Source organism: Erithacus rubecula (genome assembly GCF_903797595.1).
Source record: "Erithacus rubecula genome assembly, chromosome: 21".
In the NCBI taxonomy this organism is placed as follows: domain Eukaryota; kingdom Metazoa; phylum Chordata; class Aves; order Passeriformes; family Muscicapidae; genus Erithacus; species Erithacus rubecula.
In genome coordinates, this window is record NC_136673.1 from 1,459,589 (window position 1) to 1,479,695 (window position 20,107).

Genomic DNA, 20,107 nt, shown 5'->3' on the forward strand with positions numbered 1-20,107 from the left:
TCACATGAATGAACAGAACTCCACACAAGGTGCTTCTGAAGGGCTGCTTTGTGAGACCCTGCCATCCTCCCACTTCACAAGAACTGCACATTTTATCCTTTAAATGTGCTACCACATGACTCTGTATAGCACATTCTATGGATTTTTAGATCACACCAGATCAACCAAGCCCCTTTTCCCCTCTCTGCCATACCATTCATGAGTCCCCTAATAATGCAGCACAGCTTCATTCTACCCTCAGTATTCCTGCCTTGCCTCCATAGAGTTTGGCCAGTTTCCTTTATTCAAACCCTGCATCTCCTTCTGCTTTTCAAGTAATTAAGCACTTCAGCTGTGCAATGCATGTTTTTATTTGCAGTTCTCTCTGGGTTTGCTCCCTGCAGCATGGCACCAGCTTTAAGCCAGGCTTGCAATGGCCTGGGCAGGGCTGTGGGAGCAGCCTCAGAAGGGTCCTGCTGTGACAATGACAGGGACACCACAGCACTGCCACATTTACAGCCTGTGGCTGGTGCTTGTCCAGGCTTTTTAATTCCAAATTTCCACCACCTTTCTAATGGTAAAGCACCTGAACTAATCAAGAGTCAGGTCTGAGAAAGCAGCATGAAAGATTTTAAGCACTTTTGCAAAAAGGAAACAAAACCCAAACACATGAATGCCTTTCAAGGCCACGATGACAAACCTTCTGCAAAGCAAAAAATTTGAGAAGATCACACTAGCTTAGGAATCAATCACATGATCTGAATAGGAATACTCGTGTTCTAATTAAAATGGAAGTGGAATTACAAAGTGAGAAAAGAGCAATTTGCAGGATAGGACTCACTCAAAAATTGCAGGAACAGGTCACAGTGGATAATCTTCTGCTCTCAGTTCCCTCCAAGATTCAGACTTCTGCAGAAACAAAAGAGAAGATCCAATAAATTTTTTATTAATCAAATAAAAAAATAAATATATATATATAATCCCATCCTAGGTACTTCTACTCTTCCCCTTTAAATTTTCCAGTAAACACTGTTTTTATAGCTGCCAGTTGTGTGACCTTGCTGGAAGTGGCCAAGCCAGAGATCAATTAGTGAGCACAGGAGAGAGGAGCAGCTTTGCCTGCGTGGTGCTGTCCCTTGGGAGGAGGGCAGATCGTTATCCAGCAGGAGTGCTAACAGGCTGGGACTAACTGCAAGATGCACAATGCAGCAAAACCCAAAGGAAATGGCAGAATCTCTTTTTTTCTTTGGCTTTCACATTTTGCATTTCCCTCTAATTTAAAAATACTTTAATTTTGCAGATAACAAAACCTTGTTACACTAAATGATATCTACAACAAACACACCATGCTGGCTCCAAACACAAATTATGAAGCAAGCTCTAAACCCTCAGGAAATCCCCACTATCCCCCATTTCACAGCCAGGATGAAGTGAAGCACAGAAGAATTTAGAGATTTTAGTGTTACTACAAACCACAGTGACAGAGAAGGCTAAAAGCCCCAGCAGCTGAGCTTCCAGGCTTCTAGCAAAGGGCCCCAACTGCTGAAAGCCTTCAGAACACAACTGGGGGCTTTCCTCTACAGCCACAACTGCTGCCTGACATACAGCTGTGCTCCCAGGACTGCAGGAACCCCAGCTCCTTAGCATTTCAATGAGTACATAAATATTTCACATAAAACTTAGCCTAAAATAAGCCACCTAAAATAAGCTGGTTACTACAGCATTACCACAGTCTGTCTGCTTGCCTTTATTTTCAGGCAACCAAAATGCTGCTTGTGAGACATGCTATTCCTTAAGTCCTCCCACAAAAAACCCTGAGAGATCAATAGCTCTTAAATAAGTAATTAGAACAGCTGAAATAATTTAGGTCATCAAAGAACAAGAAGGATAAATAAAAAGTTATAGTGCTGTGGACACTTGAATCTAATAGAATTTTTACATTTATTTGAGTTAACTGATAGAAAGGCTGAACACCAGAGCATGGGGCAGAACTGCTGCACAGCATCAGTAACAGGAAAGCCAAATAGGATAGCACTACATACACACCTTAAAATTATCTGTCAGGTTCATTAAAACAGTAAAAACAACTAGGATACAAGATACACCAACAGGGCTCAACTTCCCACTCTTAATGCAAGCAAACTTAGATCCAAGGAAGCTTCTAATCTAAGGTAGGAAGCCAAGACAATATTCTGTGTAAAGAGGCATTTCCACAGTCACAGGTGTGCTACACTGAACACAGCAAAGTACCTGTAAAATATACTCTCCCCAAATCCAGGTACATTTCTGCCCAAATGCCTAATCTGGCCAGTTTGCATCATACAGATCCTTTACTGTAAATGCTCATCACAAGGGTAACTCTTTGTCCAAACATTTGTGCTGTCCACCATCTTTACAGACTGGGCTCAATTTTCCCTTTGAGAGAAATGTGATACACTTCAAAACTGACAGTCAGCATTGAAGTCTCCATGCCTCCTACGACACAGGCTTCCAAATCTTTCTCAGTGCTTCAGCAGACACACAGCTCATTTGCTAGTCACAGCTCACTGACATCTCCAGCTACTAAATATCCACATTTAGATAACATTTTGGCATACCAAAGTTGATGAAATTTGGAGGTACATGCCTAAAGTCTGGAATATGACTTGTATCTGTTGCAGCTCTCTTTTCCATTTATCACATTATGTGACAAAACTAGTTAGCTCAGCAGCAGCTTCATGGGGTGAAGAGTCTCAAAATATGGAAAGGCTCCTTCTAGTTTGTGCAGAAGGAGACAAAGCAGACTGCAAAGAGTCCTTGGTGCCATTTGCCACCTGCAGGCTTCAGCATGCTGGACCTTCCTTGCCCTGGAGCTTCAGCCACTTGGAGATGAGCCAGCCTGAGGCTGACAACCCACTCCATGCTGGGTTTGGGTACTGGCACCTTCAGAAAACCCTCAGCAGCTTCAGCAAGGTCAGTGCTTTGTGCCAGGGCTACAGCCTGCCAGCAGTTTCCAAATGCCATGCAATTCTGGCTCCAGTAACACAAAGCTTGGAAGTCCCAGAGTTTTGGGGTCACAATTCTCAGATTTTGGGGCTGAAACTCCCACATTTTTGGGACTGACTATTCCAGGATTTTGAGCACAAAATTTACAGGTGTTTGGGGATATAATCCCTGGTGTTTTGGGACAGGAATTTCCAGGGTTTGGGTCTTAAAATTGCAAGGATTTTGGAGCTGAAATTCCCAGAGTTTTGTGGCTGAAAATCCCGGATTTTGAAGCTAAAATTCCCAAGATTTTCAGGCTGAAATTCTGAGAGTTCTAAGCTTGGAATCCCCAGGTTTTTTGTGCCAGAATTCCTGGGGAAGTTATAATACTACTTCATTAGATCCAAAGTTCTCATTATAGCAAGATTTTTATATCATATTGCTGACCACAGTTCAAAATGAGACAATTACAATTATTCCTAAGAGTCCCCCACTGTCTGTTGAGGAAAAATTAATCTTGGTAAAGTGTTTTGTTTTTTTTTTAAAGATTATTGTGACTGTGCTGCCAGCTGCACTCAAACTCTGATTCAAGTTCTAGGCTTCAGGGTCAGTGATAGACACTCAGCTGCTTTCACCAAAAAATACTGATTACCAAGACAAAAACAGATATGGGAAGAAAACATGCAGTTAAAAAACCGAAGAGGGAAGAAACCAAACCCACTGAAAACAAAAACTTTTTGTACCAGCAACAGATTGAAAACAGAAAGGAAATTAGCATTTAGGAATGAAAAAGCCTATTCACTGTTGATGTTAAATACAACACCCGGGGAGAGAGAAGCTGGGTTTATTTTTGATAGCAGCATAAACATTAAAGATAAGCCAACAGCATTTAGAAAATATGGATGCAGTACAAAGGCTCATGTGATGAGAGCTGTTTTGCTTTTAATCTTGACCTGGAAAACCTCTTGTATGAGAGTCTCTTTTCAGTGGAGTCAGTCCTGCCCAGTTACTCTTCCTATTAGTGATAAAAAGGCCACCCAAGTTGTTTCTGCTTTGGAACAATGGCAGGTTTTCAATCTTCAACTTCAAAGGAAAAGGAAAAAAATCTACCCTAATATATCTGTCTAAGGACCTGCACCAAACTCCTGTCATCCCTTATCTGGTTCAATCACACCCTTCCCTAAAACAACAATTCTCACAACTGTATCTCTGTTTTTCTAGAAATGATGTACATATACCTCCAAATATTTATCTACTTGCCATTGATATAAATGAAAATACTTATCTCATATTGATATGACATAAACACATATCATGTCCTACCCACAAATGGAAAAACCAGCTGATTTCCAGATTGGTTCAGCATGTCTACAAGCCCAGTAACACAGAAGTGTAAACCACATCAACCACAATCATGGAGAGGGCTCAGCCATCACAGAATCACATCTCAAATGTGTGTCACAAAGTATCCAGGCTGAAAACTGTGAAGCTCTGTGAAATCCAGTCCTGCTTTGGATGTCTGTTCACGCAGTCCAGGCGTGTCCAGAGAGCAGAGCTGCAGGTCAGTGCTCAGTCTTTGCAACTTCACTCCCTTAATTTGCAGCATGGACACTGCCAACCCCACAGGCTCAGTGACAACAGGACCTAGAACCTTCTTTCTGCCCCTTCTCCCTCCCAGCCCACACAGCAGAGATGCCCTGCAACCAGCTCAGTCTCCAGTCCCATGGGAACATATACCTTCATTCACAGAAAAAATGTTGAAATCCAGATGAAGTACCAATAGCCCATTTTGATATGTCATGTTACACCATGTAACAGAGCAGTAGACTTCACATGACCATTCAGGGCATTACTTTAATTAGAAACTGTAATTAAATGCCCACTGGTAATATAATTTGCTTCCAGGCCTTCTTATTTCATGAGGAATGCTCTGTTGGGTCAGATAAATTCTCCTGGGGAGCCTGGCACTGTCCCTCAAAGCTGTGTTTACTGCTATGAGTTTTGTCATGGCCACCAGAAAAGTTGTACACATTCAGCAGTGGCCAGATGGGGTGAGAACACACCCAGAGCACTGAGGGCAGCAGAGTCTGCACAGCAGCTGAGCTGTCAGGAGCACCGAGCTGTGCTGCTCTCTGTCCTAAACAGCAGCCAGAAATAGAAGATTTAGGCACTCGTATTTACAAATGTTTCAGGAAGCTGCTGGCCTGCAGGTCACCACAGACACTGCCCCCAGGCTGGCTCTGGCCAAAGCAGGCAAGTGTGGGATGGTGTGACAGGGCCAGAGCACAGGGGCTGCCAGGTGAGCCCTGCTTTGTGCAAGAGCAATTGACGTGCTGGCTTAGGGAACACTCTGTACCACGGCTCTGCAAAGCTGAGACACCTCAAACAACAAAGTGGAATCAGAACTTTAACAAAGAACAGCACATATTGAGACATGCACTCTTTATTTTAACCTAGACCTTTGTTGTTTTTAATAATTGATAGAAAGTAACAGATGACTCACTAATTGCACTTCTAAATTGTAACCCAACCTGGAATCAATCACACATGGCATAACTTCTGTTCTTATTTGAAGCTGAATCCAACACACTGCCTGCTCTAATAATTGCATTAGTCATAACCTGAAAGTATTTCCCATGTCCTTAGTTCCAGTTTTGCTTGCTTTTCAAGCTGATCCTCATCCCTGTTGCTTAAAACATCTCTGAAATGCTACCCTGCAGAGCCTGCTCTGGGACTTGAGGAGCCCTGTGCAACATTTCGTGGTGTGATTCCTTCTCTCCTGGTGTCTAATTTTCCTCCAGTACCATTTTAGCTCCTTTTCTCTAGCTCAAAGTCAGAGAAACATTCAGGGTTGCAACAGATACTAGCAAGCACTGTGTAAAACTTGGTAAAGAGTTAGGTACACAAATGAATGCCAGCATAAATCATAACATCTTTTGTTTTGCAGCACAAAAAATCTCAGTTTTTAAGTAACCTCCTCATTGATACTCACCTACTTGATTCTCTCCCTTCTATGCCTGGGATACACTTTACAATAAAAATTAATACAGATCTTGTAAGGATTTTTCAAATTAAAACTCTTTGTTATATCAATCTTATGAGACTAATTTCCCATGTAAAGACAGCTTTTTCTATGAAGATTTTTAAAGGACATGCACATTAAGTTATTTTTTGCAGTTCAAAGTCTGTCCTCAGCTACTTTGCACCAATTCCATTAACTTTAGTATATGTCTAAAGGCACAATTTGAAACCCATAAAGAACTGGGTCACTGGACAATGGTAAGTCTCAAACAGAGATTTCTGCGTTATAACAAGAAAAAATCCCTCTTCCCTTGAGCACTACAGGAGCATTCCCATTTGTCTGTGAACAATACTAAACACTTGAAATTTGACAGGCTGCATTTCATCCTTGCTCACTTAGGGGTTTCCCCTGTCCTGTAGCTAACAGCCACTTGGTGCTCAGTGCAGAATCTGGGGCTGACAGTGCATCCCCAGTGCCCAAGCTGCTGCACAGCCAGTGCTGCCTCACTGCAACCTCCACACTGGCAGCACCCAGCAACTCCTGACAGACAGCCCTCGTTTGTCTCGGGGCTGTAGGTAACATTCAAGCACACATGACAATGGTTTAACTATTTCTAGGAAAAAAAATTGTAGGAAACACACATTATTTCCATTGCAGCTATATATTTTAAAAAGTAATTCTTTCTATGCCAGTATTTTTTTTCCAAGAAAGAGCATAATTATTGTTAATTATTTCAACTTTCACTATGGTGCTTATTACTTCCATGTTGCTTTTGGTACAATTCAATCCCCATCTTTTATTGACTATGCTTAGAGCTATAAATTCAATTTTCTTCCTTTTTATTCCACAAAGCCTAAAGACAGATGTTAACTTTTTTCCAAGCCTCAGATGTTCTTTTCCTTGTTAAATGTATATCCTTGTACTGCAGCGCCAAAGCTCTTCCAATCTCCTGTATTCTAAATTAATCCATCAATCCCCTTTCCTCTGTGCTTTTGCCCTTGGCAAATCATTAGCCCAAGGGAGAACTCAACAGAAAAATTCAAGACTTCTCTCAGACCACAGCTGAAAACATCTTTCTTGTACCTCTGCAATAACTTCACCACCTGAGGTGCCATTTCTTGCAGATTTTTCCCACCTTGCTACATTTCCAGCTGCACAGCCACTCATTTCACTGCTGCCCTTTCCTATCCCACCATCCCCCCAGCAGCCTTTCTCCAGGCTTTGTTTGTGCTGTGTCTCTATTTGATGCAATCAATTTCAAATAAAAACTGTTCTCATGTTAAGTCCTTGGACCAGTCCTTGATTTCCAGCTATTATCTCCTGCCTCTTTTCAAGGTCCACAGTAATATTTTAAGGTCACACAGGAGATTTGGCTAAATTCATTCATCACTTTGAAATCTCTCGATTCAAGACATGAAAACAGTAACTGAGATTCCTCATATTTGTTTCTCCTTTCAATCCTCAAACATGACAAGATAAAAGTCTGTTCCAAAGGCAGAGCAATGTCTGTTCAGAACCAGGGTGACACTTCAGCCACTGGCTTGCAAAGGAGTACACAAAATAAGTCTAATTGGAGCAAGGTGCATGTAAAGTTATTAATGCACACGTGCTTTCCCCTTCCACTCTAGCGCTGGAATCAGCCTTTTGGATGACAGTTACTGTTTCACTTCAGCACCACAAATCTCCTGATTTTACAGCCTTTGGCCGAAGTTCCCTCAGGGCTGCTTCAGCACAGCACCTTGTATGTTGATTATTTTGGAATAGCGCTCCCCAGTCTTTCATCTTTGCAGCCTGTATAAAATCAGTTTTGAAAAGTATAAAAAGCGATATTGAATACAATTGCCATGCACTTGTATTCTGGAAATTGAGTTTTAAAAGGCACTTAACCTAGAAAATCTGGCAGAAATTCTGAAGCACTCAAATGACTATATTGGCCATTTGAGTGTTGAAGCACATGGAATACTGAAGGGTTATGTTCTATATAACACACGTACAAAGAAGAAAGAAAAATTAATCAGACTCAACCCTCTCTCCTCATACCTAAAGGTGGTCAGGGCAGCTCTGGGAGCTCTCTCCACCTCCCCTGCAGTGCCCATCTGCTCTAGAACAGCCACCTGTCTGGGATTGGGAAGAATTGTTGCAGGGAGCTGAAAACTAAACCTATTTATCTTGATCTCTAGAAGAGAAAGATGGAAATCATTGACCACCACACTCCTTGTGCAGCCCAATCTGCCCAAACTCACCATGAATGTGCCTTGATTTGTCCTCAGCCACTGAGGATTCCACAAGGAGCTCAACCGCTCACATGGAAACTCTATTCTTCAACACCATTTAGGAATCTGCTCTTTCTGCACTGTTTTGGATTTGGCAGCGGGACATTAAACCCACCAAGGTCGCGGGCTGCGTGAGGGGCCGAGGTCCGGCCGCGCCCTTGCCCCGGCCCCCTCCCCTCAGCCCTGCCCCGGGCCCGCCCGGCGCCCCCTCAGCCGCCGGGGCCGGAGCTGCCGGAGCTATTCACGCTGTGGCCGGGGCCGGGGCCGCTGTAGCGCCGGTGCCGCCGCATTGCCCGGGCCCGGCGCGGAGCCACGAGCGCGGCCGGGGCCGGGCCGGCCCTGCCCTCACACACCTGCCCGGCCCGCGCCCTCAGCGCTGCGCACTCTGCGCCCAGCACGCTCGCGCCTACGCCGTTTGCGCGGCGGGAGCCCTCAGGTGCGGCGCCCGCGCTGACGACATTACGGAGAGTCCGTAACACACACCGACCTCTCAGAGGAGCTCTACGCAAGCGGCGTTTCCAGGTGCGGCTCGGCCGCTCCCGCTCCGCGCGGCAGCGCCGCTCCCCAGGCGGCGGGCGGGACCGCGCGGGCTGCGCGGGGAGCAGCGGCCGCAGGTGGGGAGCCGGGCAGGCCGAGCCGCCCTACGCCGATTCCGTAAGGCTGCGCCGGCCTGCAGGAAACGGCCGCGTCCGCGGCGCTACGGAGCTGGCGCAGGGCGGCGCGGCGCCCCGTACGCAGTTGGCGTAGGGCGCTCTCAGGTGCAGGGAAGGGGCGGGCGCGCGTTGCCCGGCAGCCGCAGCCTATGGGGGCGCGGGGCGCGGTCACGTGCGCAGCCCCGCTCGGCGCTGCGGAGCCGGAGGAGCCGGACGGGGCCGCGGAGCCGGGACGGGGCCGCGGGGCAGCGCCGGGGCCGGCGCCGAGCGGGGTGAGGAGGGCGGGCGGCGGGGAGGGGTCGGGGCGGCGGGCGGCCCGTCCCCGGGCACCGCTCCTCCCACTGCACCGGGCACTGCGGGCAGGAGGCAAGGGCAGGACACGGCGCGGGGGGCGGCGCGGGAGGGGGGGCGCTGCTGCGCGCGCGGAGGGGCGCGGTGGGGCGGGGGGGCTCCGCGCCCCGAGGGGCCGCGGGCGGGGGCGGCGCGGAGGGTGAGGGGCTCGGGGCTCGGCGGCGCCGTGCGCGGGCGGCCGCCCCTCCGCCGGCTGCGGTCCCTGCTCGCGGAGCGCGTTACCTGCTCGCACCTGCCGGCGGGGCGCGTTACCTGCCGGCGGGGCGCGCACCTGTCGGCGCAGCGCGCCGCTGGCGGCGGGGCCGGGCCGCTGTGCGCCCGGTGCCCGGGCGCTCCCGGCCAGGTGCGGGCTGGGCGGCTCCGCCGGGGCTCGGGCTCGGCCCGAAGTTCGCTCGGCGCGGTCGGTGCAGCGCCCTCCGGCCCCGCGGGGCAGCCGCGTCCCTCCGGGCCCCGGGCGGCTCCTGGCTCCGAGCGCACTCATCACTGTTATGGTCCCTGGTTTGTTTGGGTTTTTTTGCCTCTTTCATTCTGTATTTGCTTTGCACTGGATTTTGTAATCATTAACCCACTATTCCTTCTGGAAGTGAGAGCCTGAAAGGGATAACCAGGGAGTCGCATGCGTGCCACTGAGTAGAGTAAAACTTGAGTTTTGAGTCAAAGTGGAAATATGCATTATCTGGCTAAATGTCTTATTATTTATTTACATGGCTCTGAAAATGGTGCCTTGTGATTTACAGAAAGAAGAGAGTGAGCATTCCAAGCAGTTCCTGCACAGGGTATCGTAGAAGAGAAAATTTATAACGTGAGGGGTCCTAGATACATTGAAATTAATTTTTTTTTTATATCTGTGTCCTCTAGTTTGTTACCAGTTTTTAAAAGTTTTATTGTACTTTGTCGTGACAACTCAGAAATGCTAAGCGTGGTGAAAGCAAAGAAAGATTTAAGTGGGGATTATCATGAAGGACATCAGATATTTCAGATCTCCAGTTCCAAAAATGTTTATGAAACAGTAAGTTAATTAAAATAGCCGGGCTATTTAACTTAAATTAAAATACTTGTGTTCTAGCAAGCATTTGAAGTCTGGCCTTCTAGGGTAAAGAATGAAAATTAAAATAATTCCCTCCATTCACACAAAATACTTTAACATCTTTGGCAAGAATGGAGAAGAAACGACTGTTTGCAGATTTGGTCCAGTTTTGATTTTAAAGACATGGTAACCATTTATGCAACCCAAAGGAAGCAGCAGCGGTGGCAGAGGAAGGAAGGAAGGAGCATGGGGCAGTGCTGGTTACTTGGAGGGAAGGCCTTAAAACAAAACTTTTGGAATGGGAGGTGAGGAAAGGCTGGCAGTGCCTCTGGAGGGGTTGCTTTGCTGTGCTCTGGTGTTTGCTTAAGGTCCTTGTTCTCTCTCTGAAGAGCAAAAGCCTTTTCCAAGAATTTAATGAGCCCACCTCTCCCATGGAAGGTGTACGAGCTGGGTTGGAGTTATTTCCTGCCAGTGTAGAGAGGAAGGAGAAATCTGTGTCAGCAGACTGCAGCTGGCTGTAGCTTCTACTAAATTCCTGGTCGTTTTTAGGAAGTTAGACTTGTCTCTGGAACTTCTTGGCATGTATAATTTTCTTCTATCTGGAGCTTTCCAACCATTTTCCTTTGCTTCATGTTGTGGAGAAGAGGGAGTATGATTGCTAATACTGAGGGTTTAGTGTTTCCAGCTCTGTTCCTCAGAATCTCATCATTGATGGTGCCAGTCTGGTGCTGCTTTGGCATTTGTAGTTCCAAGAGAATCTTTAGTCTTCTTGTGAATTTGGTTAATCCTGGTTTTATAAAGGGCTTTATTTGCATGGGCTGTTCATCCAGACTTGTTTCTGCTGAACTGTTGGCAGTATTTTTCATCTCTGCACAAAGAAGGTGCTGATAAAGTGCCAGTTCTTGCTTTATGCAGTTGACACGCTACATACAAGGTGGAAATCTAGGACTTGATTTCTTGGGGGACTGGAGGAAGAGTCCACATAGAAAACTTGTGTGTTGGGGGCTGGGGGAGCCCCAGGGGACACTGGTGTCAATGCTGCCCAAACCTGGCCTTGTGGCTTGTCCTGGAAGGAATTTCAGACACAGCTGATTTCAAACCAAAGGCTCAGAAGTAAATGAGAAGATAGTAAGCAGTTGGAAAGGTACAGCAGAAGATGGCATGAGGCAAGCCAGACCTAAACATGGTAGAAGCAAACTCTGGTGGATATGTAGGTTTTGGTGACTTTTTTTCCTGACTTGTACACAGTTTTTTCATGGATGTTCATTCAGAATGCAATGCTTAAGGTCGCAGAGCTCTTTTCTTTTGAAGCCCCTCTGTTAATGTTCCTCAAAAGCCTGTGGGTGGACTGAGATTTTTCTCTTTTTTTTTTTTTTTAACTGTGAAATCTTGTTTGGAAATAAAAAAAGTAGTCTAAGAAGGTGCTTTATGTTGTGAAGAACTTCACTGTAGAATCATAAAAGCTGCAGTTTTTCCACATTGCTTTGTAGCTCGGCATGTAAATAGAGCTCTTTGAAGAGCATATCCATGGCTGGAAAGGGGGAGTGGGAAAGGCTCTGGCTGGTTAATAAGCTTCTGAGTGTGTGAAAAGCCACTGTGAACATGCTTGGTGAAGTGTCTGTTAAAACATGGAACTCTGTCCTGGGGTACATATAGCTAGAAGTGGCCATTGTGTCCAAGTATCAATGTGGAAAGAGCAGAACAGTGGCAGTTAGTGTATTTTACAGACTGGGCTGCTAGGGGAGCTCAGGGAGCTGGGAGAGAGGTGCTGGGATGTTGTGGCTGCTGAGGGAGATGCTGGGGGATGCAGAGGTCAGTGTGCACCTCTGGGCTCTCCCCCAGCTCTTGGTGAGTTTGGTTTATGGGTCTCTCACCATGCCAACAGCAGATGTGAGCACTCTGAGCTCTGTCCCTTTGCACTGGGCTGGGGAGAGTGAGGGCTCTTCTGACAGCAGCACACGAGGAGCACTTGGCTGCTCTGGTGTCCTGGATTTGCTGTAGCCCAGCAGAGTTGGCAAGTGAAGGTTGCTTTGCTGCTGAATATGCTGCAGTGAGGAATCAAAAGGAAAATACCTGTTTAAAGCAATATATGAAAAAACTGTTAAGAGATTTAAAGAACAGAAAAATGCAAGTCTCAAACCCTTCTGCAGAAACCACAGTTTGACTATGTTTGTTGTACCTGCAGTGTGATTTACAAACAGAAACTTTGTACTTGATGTCTAGGGAAGGAGAAGCCTTACCTGAAAGGCAGTGCTGGTATCTTTTGTTAAAAGCAATAACTGATACAAGCTGTAAGGCCAAAGACAGTATTTTTTCCAGTTGTACTTCTGCAATTCTTTGCACTTAAGTAGTTTTTCTTTCTTATGTGCAAGTTTTTCACTGAGCACTGATGACAGAGAACAGTGTCACAGTTCATGTCTGTCAGCTCACAGAGGGACAGTGTTCCTATTTAACTTCTTTGAAAACCTCAATTCATGCCCCTAAACAAAAAACCTGCAGAGGAATTCTTATGAATGAACGAGCAAGTAAACATCTTTTACTCCAGATTTTTAGACTTTATTTAGTAGCTAAATTACCTTGTATTTGTGGTGCTTTTACTCGTCATCATGGAAGAGGAGGGGACAGAATTCTTGGAGTCCACCCCACGTTGGTGTGCTGCCTTGTGCTCCTAGCTGTGCTGTGCAATGCACATTCTGACCTTTCTGCTCATTTCCTGTGAGGTGTCAGAATGTGGACGAGGTGCTGGCTGTAGGGGAAGCTCAGAACAAATTCAGGGTATGTCATTTGTTCTGCTGTTTGTGAAGGGTATGTAAAGCATGGCCTTGGGCTCTCTGCTGCTAAACCCAAGGCTGGATTTTCCATGGGCCACCTGCACATCTGCCCATTGGTTTCTCCAGTACTAAAGACCAGGGATTAATTAGTAAATCCTTAGTATTGATAATTACTAAGACCATCCTTGTATTCTATGTAGTTAATTTTTCTGTAACTATGCAAAACTGTGCAATTCTTCTGTAGCAAAATATTGTTATAACCTGCTGGTAACTTACAGGTGTAAGTGGATGTTGAAGAGAAATAATCTTATGAAATCCATTTTAGGGATTTTTTTTGAATGTGGAAACTTAAGTGATCCTGCCACATGTGTTGATTTACATTAGCTCCCTTATGTTGTGGTTTGGCATGCTATTTAAGAGCCCTAAGATGCTCCTGGTGATTGACATAACAAAATGTAAATTATATGCTGTTTTCCTAAGGTCTAATTTATCTGTCGTAAGGTTTGTGTACCAACAGCACTGAGCTCTTCTTACAATAATGTTTCTCTTTCATGTAATGCCTACACAGGGGAATTAAATTACCCTTAATTGTATGCTTAAAAAGAAAATAAAATTGGGGTGTGTATGGCTATGCCAGTAAATTAAATTTTGCTACTTGTTCTTTTTGTGCATTTAGTTTAAATTGTCTTTATTGAAAATTTTTACATTTGAGTATCTGGTTGGGAAGAACAGTCTTACTCGTGGGTAGCTGTGAGATGTCACAAAACTTGAAGAAATCTTATGAACCAGAATTCATTTAGATTTTAAAGCAGAACTTAGCATTTGGCTTAGCAGTAAATGAATTCAATGGTGAGGAACTGGTGTTGCCCCATAGAAACTGCTCCCCAGTAGGAGCAGAAAAAGGCAGGCTGAGTTTAGGGCCTTTTCTTCCTCTGATTCTTGGGAGGGAAGACACTTTGAACACACTTCTAGTTTGACTTGGAACAGATTGGAGTGTTGGCACAGTGTCTTGAGTGTTGGGCCCTCAAGAGTCTTTAGGATTCCCTGAGACACAGGGATGATGTTCCATGGGGAATGTTCCTCCAGTGATAATGACCCTAACCCAAATGTTCCTGATGGCAGCTCTCAGCTGCAGGGTCTGCCTTGTGGGGAGGCAGCACAGCCCCACAGCCTGTGTGCAGCCAGTTGGTGCTTCCAGAAATGAGCTCTGGTAAAACATTCCCTGGAGAGGCTGAGGGGCCTGAGGCTGTGGGCAGGGGCTTTTTGGGCACACAGCAACTGATTCTTTCCAGCAAGATTTTGCCAAAAAATGGTTCACCACAGTTCCACTGACATTGTGAAATTAATACATCTTTTTTAGTCTATATTTTACAGGGGACAGGTCCCATAACAGGATTGTAGTAAGTCATGTTGATCTTGAAGGAGGCATAAAATTTTCTTCACTTGTTGCAGGGCTTTGTTTTTTTGTTAGGATGTAGCAGCCAAAGCATGGCTCCCACTTTAGCCCTCTCCACAAACATGGTATCTTTCTTCATAACATGAACTAACACAAAATCATAAATGTGTTATCTCACTAAAGAGACTAAAATTCAGCAAGGAAACAAGCTGACATGCTGCACTCCACTGAATTTAGTTGCCATTGTTGAATTAGGGGATGTTTTAGAATTGCCAGCTGGTACATACCTGAATAAAGGTGTTTGATTTACAAGGCCCTTTCACAGCCTTAGTGAGATACCAGCTGGACCAAAGATACCACCTGCAGACTACATGTCAGGGCAGTATAAATAGACCCATTCAGCAAATAAATTACAACTTGTATTAAAAAAGAAACTAAAAAGCATTTGAGTTGGCTATGGCAGTCAGCTGTGCTGTGTTTCTGACAGAGTGGGAGATGATCATCAAGGGTCCAATGGTGGCACCTTGTGTGGGAAGGTCCCTGGGCCTGGGCTGAGGGTGTTTTGTTAACTGTAAAACAATCACATCAGTGAATGGGGAAGTGCTGACTCAGGTGTGTTAAGGTTGATCAGTTTTGAAGCTGAATGCACATAACAGCTATTTGTGTGTTCATTCCCTGGCAGTGGTGGCAGTGGCCCAGCCTGTGTGGCTGCTTTTCCCAGCTGAGGAAGCTGTGATGTTCTGACAGGTGTGACTGCTGCTGGGGCTGGCTGAAGACAGCCACTTCCCAGTGTGAAGACAAGGAGACAGATTAGTAATTTATTCCTATTTTTGATATAGCTGTGCTGAAAGGGGCAGCTCTTTGCATAGGGAAACTTGTTATTATTCTCCAGGTTTGGGAACTGAGTTTGCTCTGTCACCCTCCTGGTGCTCTTCTACTTTTCCTTCTCTGCTCTGCCTGATTGCTGTGTGTCTGATGGGACAATCTGGGGGGATTTGCTTTAATGGAAAAGACTCTGGAATAGAAGGGGAAGCTGTAGGTGTGCAGCCTGTACAGACACAGACTCCAGAGAACAGACACAGCCACTGGAAGGCTGAGGGCTGTGCTGTGATGGAACAAGCAGCGAGCAGGGGTCTCCAGGTGGGACACTTGATGGGATTTCAAGGAAACAGAGACTCAGAACATTTGGATTCCTACTGCTCTTCCAATCCCAATCTCTTCTCTTTACTCTGATAGCTGGTATAGCTCAACAGACAATAAGGGGAAAACATAAATGTCCAAGAACTGATTTCTCCCAACCTGTGCTTTGAAGGATGCCTTTTCCATGTCACAGTCTCCCAGTGGCCATCATCTTTTCAGAGAGCTAAAACTCTTTGGTGAGCAGTTATTCCATGTCCTAATGCTCATGATCTCTTGATTTGATGGCTAGGTAATTGAACTTGGCAAATAGATTAGGGCTTCTTTGGTTACCCAGTCATGCTGTCCAAGTCTTCAATCATGCAGAGACTTAATCTGCTCCTGTAAAGTGCTCAGCTGTGCCATTTGGGTGACCTTAAGAGCATCACTGGGGCTGAACTGCAGAGTGTGCTAAGTGGGGATGGGGTGTAGGAGAACTGGGAGCACTGCTTCCAAAACTGGAAATGGGTAAAACTCTTCAGCAGCAGCCTCTGAGCAACTGTGTTCCAGTGAAGAATGTCTGGCAATTAACCTGCAAGTATTGATTAGGGCAGCATTTGGCCTCTCTTCAGGTTCTGCTGCTGACTTACCACACAATTTCACTTCTTTGTGTCTGAAGTTACCCCTATAAAGATCTGAAATGTTTTCCTGTCTCACAAAAACTGTCATTTTAAAACCAGTAATAAATGTACTCTGGTAAATATGGTGACAAGTGTTCTAGAAAAGCCAGGAAGAAAGGCAAATACTGGGAAAAGGGCGGGGAGACAAAACTGATAACTTCTTTGCTTCTGGTGGGTGAGGGTGAAATTGGTGACTGCCAAAAATATGAGCTCAGAGAAGTAGCTTGTTCTGCTCTGAGCCCACATCTGTACACACCTCCTCATCTCTACAGATGGCCAGAAGGCTGAAGAGAGAACACAGTTGTCTAAATTTGTGTAAGAGAAAAGAATCATGACTCCCACCTTGGAGGCACATAAGAACCTCCTGTAACTGGGGGGTTTTCAACAATTTTTAAAATGTGGTTGAATTTTCAGTCTTAGCAAATTTTGTGGAACCCGATACTGAACTTTTAAAATTTTGATTCGTGTCAAAATATGGTTGTCAGAAACTGCAATCTTTATTACTTCAAAACATGCCTGCTAAGGAATATATTTGATCCAGAAGTCATCTCTGCATGCTTATACTTTGGCAACTTGAAGGATGCTTTATCAGGAGATAAAGGACATTTTTTTAAAGCAGATAGTTGGGAGTCAGCACTATATAAGTACTGATCTCTTGACCAAAAAGCTGTTTTTGTGGATGTAGCCTAATGTAATAAACTAATAAGAGAGCAGCTCACAAAGTGCATCTTTGACAGGTCTCTGATCAAGCCTGTTCTTTGCAGAGGGCTTGAATACTGAATGTCCCTGAGTTGTGACTGTAGGTACTGTTCCCTTCCATCCTGATCACTGAGGAACCTGGAACTGGAAACCTTGTGAGCCTTTTAAAAACAAATGAGCAATTTTGTTTAACTTTTTGCTGTGGGTCAGGAGCCTGAGCTTCATGCCAGGTTTCATTTTGGTCCAAAGTAACACTGCAGACTAATGGAAAAACTTCTGTGATATGGAACTGATGAAACTGTGACTGTGGAGGTGCTGTGATTTATTACAGCAGATTCTTAGAAGGGGAACAAGAAATGTCCTGCCCTAAACATCCTTCAGTAAATGGCAATTCTTACCAAGTGTATAGGTGAAATAATTTGTGTTCCTTAATATGGCTTCTCCATTAGTGTTAAAATAGCCACATTACAAATGGATCTGCTCTTTCTGAGCAGTTGGTGGTTACTGGCCTCTGTTTTGGCTTCCCTTGAGATACTTCCAAGTGTGCTTTTAGTGGTGCAGCAGCAGCCCAGTGCCACTGTCATAACAGCATTCCACCCTCGCTGAGGAGTTGCAGCAGCACCACACATGGGTGCTTTGGTCCCATCCTTCCAGCACTGCATCTGCAAAACTTTCTCTGGTGCTTGTTCCATGAAGTTTTGAAAGGGAGCAAGTGTGCTGAAAGAATATTAAGGGTAAAGAGGATTCAGAAGCATTTGCAGAGAAATGGGCAACTCCAGAGTTGAACTGAGCTGATTGGGATCAAAGGACAGTCCAGGAGAAACTGTCAGATGTTCCTTCTGGAGTATCCATTTACGGATGCTTCTGCAATTACTGCAGGGTTTGAATATCATTGAACTGGTGCTTCTGCAGTTGCTGTAGAAACTGTTGGCTCAGGCTGTCTCCTGCAGCTCTCCTTCAGAGGAAGGAGTGCTCTGGGAGAGCTTGGCTGGGCATGGGACTCACTGGTACGTTCCCTGTTTCTTTCACACTGCGATCTGCAATCTTTATTTTAATATAAATCCCTTGGCTAGCTTCTTTTCTTTTGCTTATAAATGTTTGATCTGTGTGTGGTACTTGCAGTAAAGGAGTCCTCTTGTGCCAGAAGAACAAAGACTTGCTTTCTGTTGGTGCTGGGCACCACTGATTTGCAGTAGTTGCCTGGTTTTAGTGCCAGTTTTAGCAGGTGCACCTTGTCTCAATGAGTTCTCTTTGCCCTCATCACACAGCACAGTAGCAAGTCTCATGCACAGTCTATAGAAGAGTGAATTTTGGCAGAGAGCTGGAGTTCAGGATTTACTGCACTTCCCCTCTCCTTTCTTTCCCTTGCTCTGCTTTCATTATTTGTGCTCCTCTTGTTACAGCTGGACTAGGTGATCGATGTAGGTCCTTTCCAGCTGATAATATTCTAACAAAGTGGGAAATATCTCCTGAAAAGATCAAAGTAGCCATCCTGAACAAACTCAGGGAGTTTAAACTGCTGTTGGATGGCTGCAGCTCAGTGTGGAGCAGCCTGAAGGGATCTTGGTTCAGGAGTGTGGCTTGGGTGCAGGCAGGGGAAGCCATGTGCACCCCTGGTCATCTGGGAGTTCCCAATGGTTTTGCTGATTTGTAAGAGAGATGCTCTCAGATACTTTCCATCCTTTCCATCTGATTTTGGGTGGTTTAGATTGTCACTCAGTATCTAAATTGAAAGCTGGGTTTTGACTGGTTGATTATTTTGTTGGTTTTTTTAAAGACAGAGAGAGGAGAAAATCCCTTATCCTCCACAGCCCACTCCTATGACAGTTGGAGCTTTAGAAAAACCAAGTGCCAAAGAGAACCTTTGGGTTTTTTCTTCAAAGCCTATGATGTACCAGAATGTGGTGAGCAGAGTGCTCAGTGCTGAGGAGCTGCCTGCAAAGCTTCCCCTTATCTTGCACTACCTCAGGTCCCTCAATAGTGTTCTGAAGTGTTCCTGTTTTTTGGCTCCTGTTCTTTCTGAGAACAGACTGTGTGTGTCCTGCTACCTGACAAAAGAGGGGCTCCATTGGCCTCTTTGGAAATAGACAAAAGGTTCCTGAGTCTTTGTCAGTTTGACTTTCAAAAGAGCACAGTGCTCAAAAAATTTGATGCCTGAAAGTAGGACACGTTGTGAATTAGGTTCCTGAGTTTAATCATACCATATTCAGATATTGAATTGCTAATTTGACTCTCATGAATGGACAGGTAATTGTTGTCAAGTGTTTCCTGTGACAGTTTGCCAAACTAACCTGTGAGGAACCCATGATCCTGCAAGAGAGACTGAATAGCAAAAGCAGCCAGGAGTGCAGAGTCTGCTCAAATTAAACTACTGAAGCCTAAGGAGTGGAAAGCTAGAAAGGGGAAGAGGATGCTCTATGCTTGCTCTTTGTAGTAAATGAAATACTTACCCTGCTCCAAGTGCTGCCATTGAGTTAGTGTGGCCTTGGGCAAGTCACTTGTATTTTTGGGCAGTGGGGTCTCTTCCCCATGCAAACAGCACAACATTTACACCTATCACAGCAATTAGAGAAGTCATATTTGAATGTGAAATTCTTGTCAAAATCTTAGGTCTGATTTTGGTTTTTTTGCTAATAAGTGCACACTGAGACTTGGTTGCTGCAACCAAAATGGAAAAGACTAAGTAATGTTTTTTCAGTGTCTTGTAAATCCAGCATGGAGGTTGCCATCTCCCCCAGGTTAGCAAGGGGAGGGTGGGCAGTACTGTCTGGTCACTGGGGGACAGAGAAGTACTATCCAATATTTCTTTGGTTTATTATGTCTGAGCTGTTTCATTCAGTTTATTTTTTGTGGTGTTGAAAAACACATTTTATCTCTTGAGTGGCTGCAGAAACTTTGCAGGGTTTGCCAGTTGCACAAAGCATCTTGGTGACACCTGCATGCTTTGATATGTCATTGCAGCATTTAGGAATGATATCAGTCTGGAAATGCAGTATATTCTCCCCATGGTAATGGGAAAAAATGGTCACAACCATTTGTAGTGATTCTATAAGTGGTGTTATTCACCAAACTGTGCTTATCCTTCAGTGGGGAGAACATTGGTTCCTCTGTCAGCTTTTAACTTTCATGGCAATATTCCAAGAGGAGAAACAGTACTTAAGTTTTGTTCTTAGCAC

The 20,107-nt window shown here is 45.1% G+C and overlaps 2 protein-coding genes across 22 annotated transcripts in view; one reads left to right on the forward strand and one right to left on the reverse strand.

Annotated features, from left to right (window-relative positions):
• CRB2 (crumbs cell polarity complex component 2) overlaps positions 1-9,729 on the reverse strand; it is a 53,911-nt gene extending 44,182 nt beyond the window's left edge. Inside the window, exons 1-2 of one of the 3 annotated variants that reach the window (XM_079324489.1) lie at positions 8,726-8,888; positions 821-888 (exon numbers count right to left, since the gene is read on the reverse strand). Coding sequence is in view for 1 of the 3 variants with exons in the window: in XM_079324486.1 (XP_079180612.1) it covers positions 9,465-9,723 (259 nt within the window). In the remaining 2 variants the exon portion in view is untranslated. Of the gene's footprint in view, positions 1-820; positions 889-8,208; positions 8,460-8,725; positions 8,889-9,464 lie in introns of those variants that run through there. The other 2 variants (XM_079324490.1, XM_079324486.1) reach the window with 2 other exon arrangements.
• STRBP (spermatid perinuclear RNA binding protein) overlaps positions 8,466-20,107 on the forward strand; it is a 58,783-nt gene continuing 47,141 nt past the window's right edge. For 9 of the 19 annotated variants that reach the window (XR_013776604.1, XR_013776605.1, XR_013776606.1 and 6 more), the window contains exon 1: positions 9,042-9,163. The gene's annotated coding sequence lies outside the window, so the exon portion shown is untranslated. Of the gene's footprint in view, positions 8,761-9,040; positions 9,164-20,107 lie in introns of those variants that run through there. The other 10 variants (XM_079324502.1, XM_079324509.1, XM_079324511.1 and 7 more) reach the window with 4 other exon arrangements.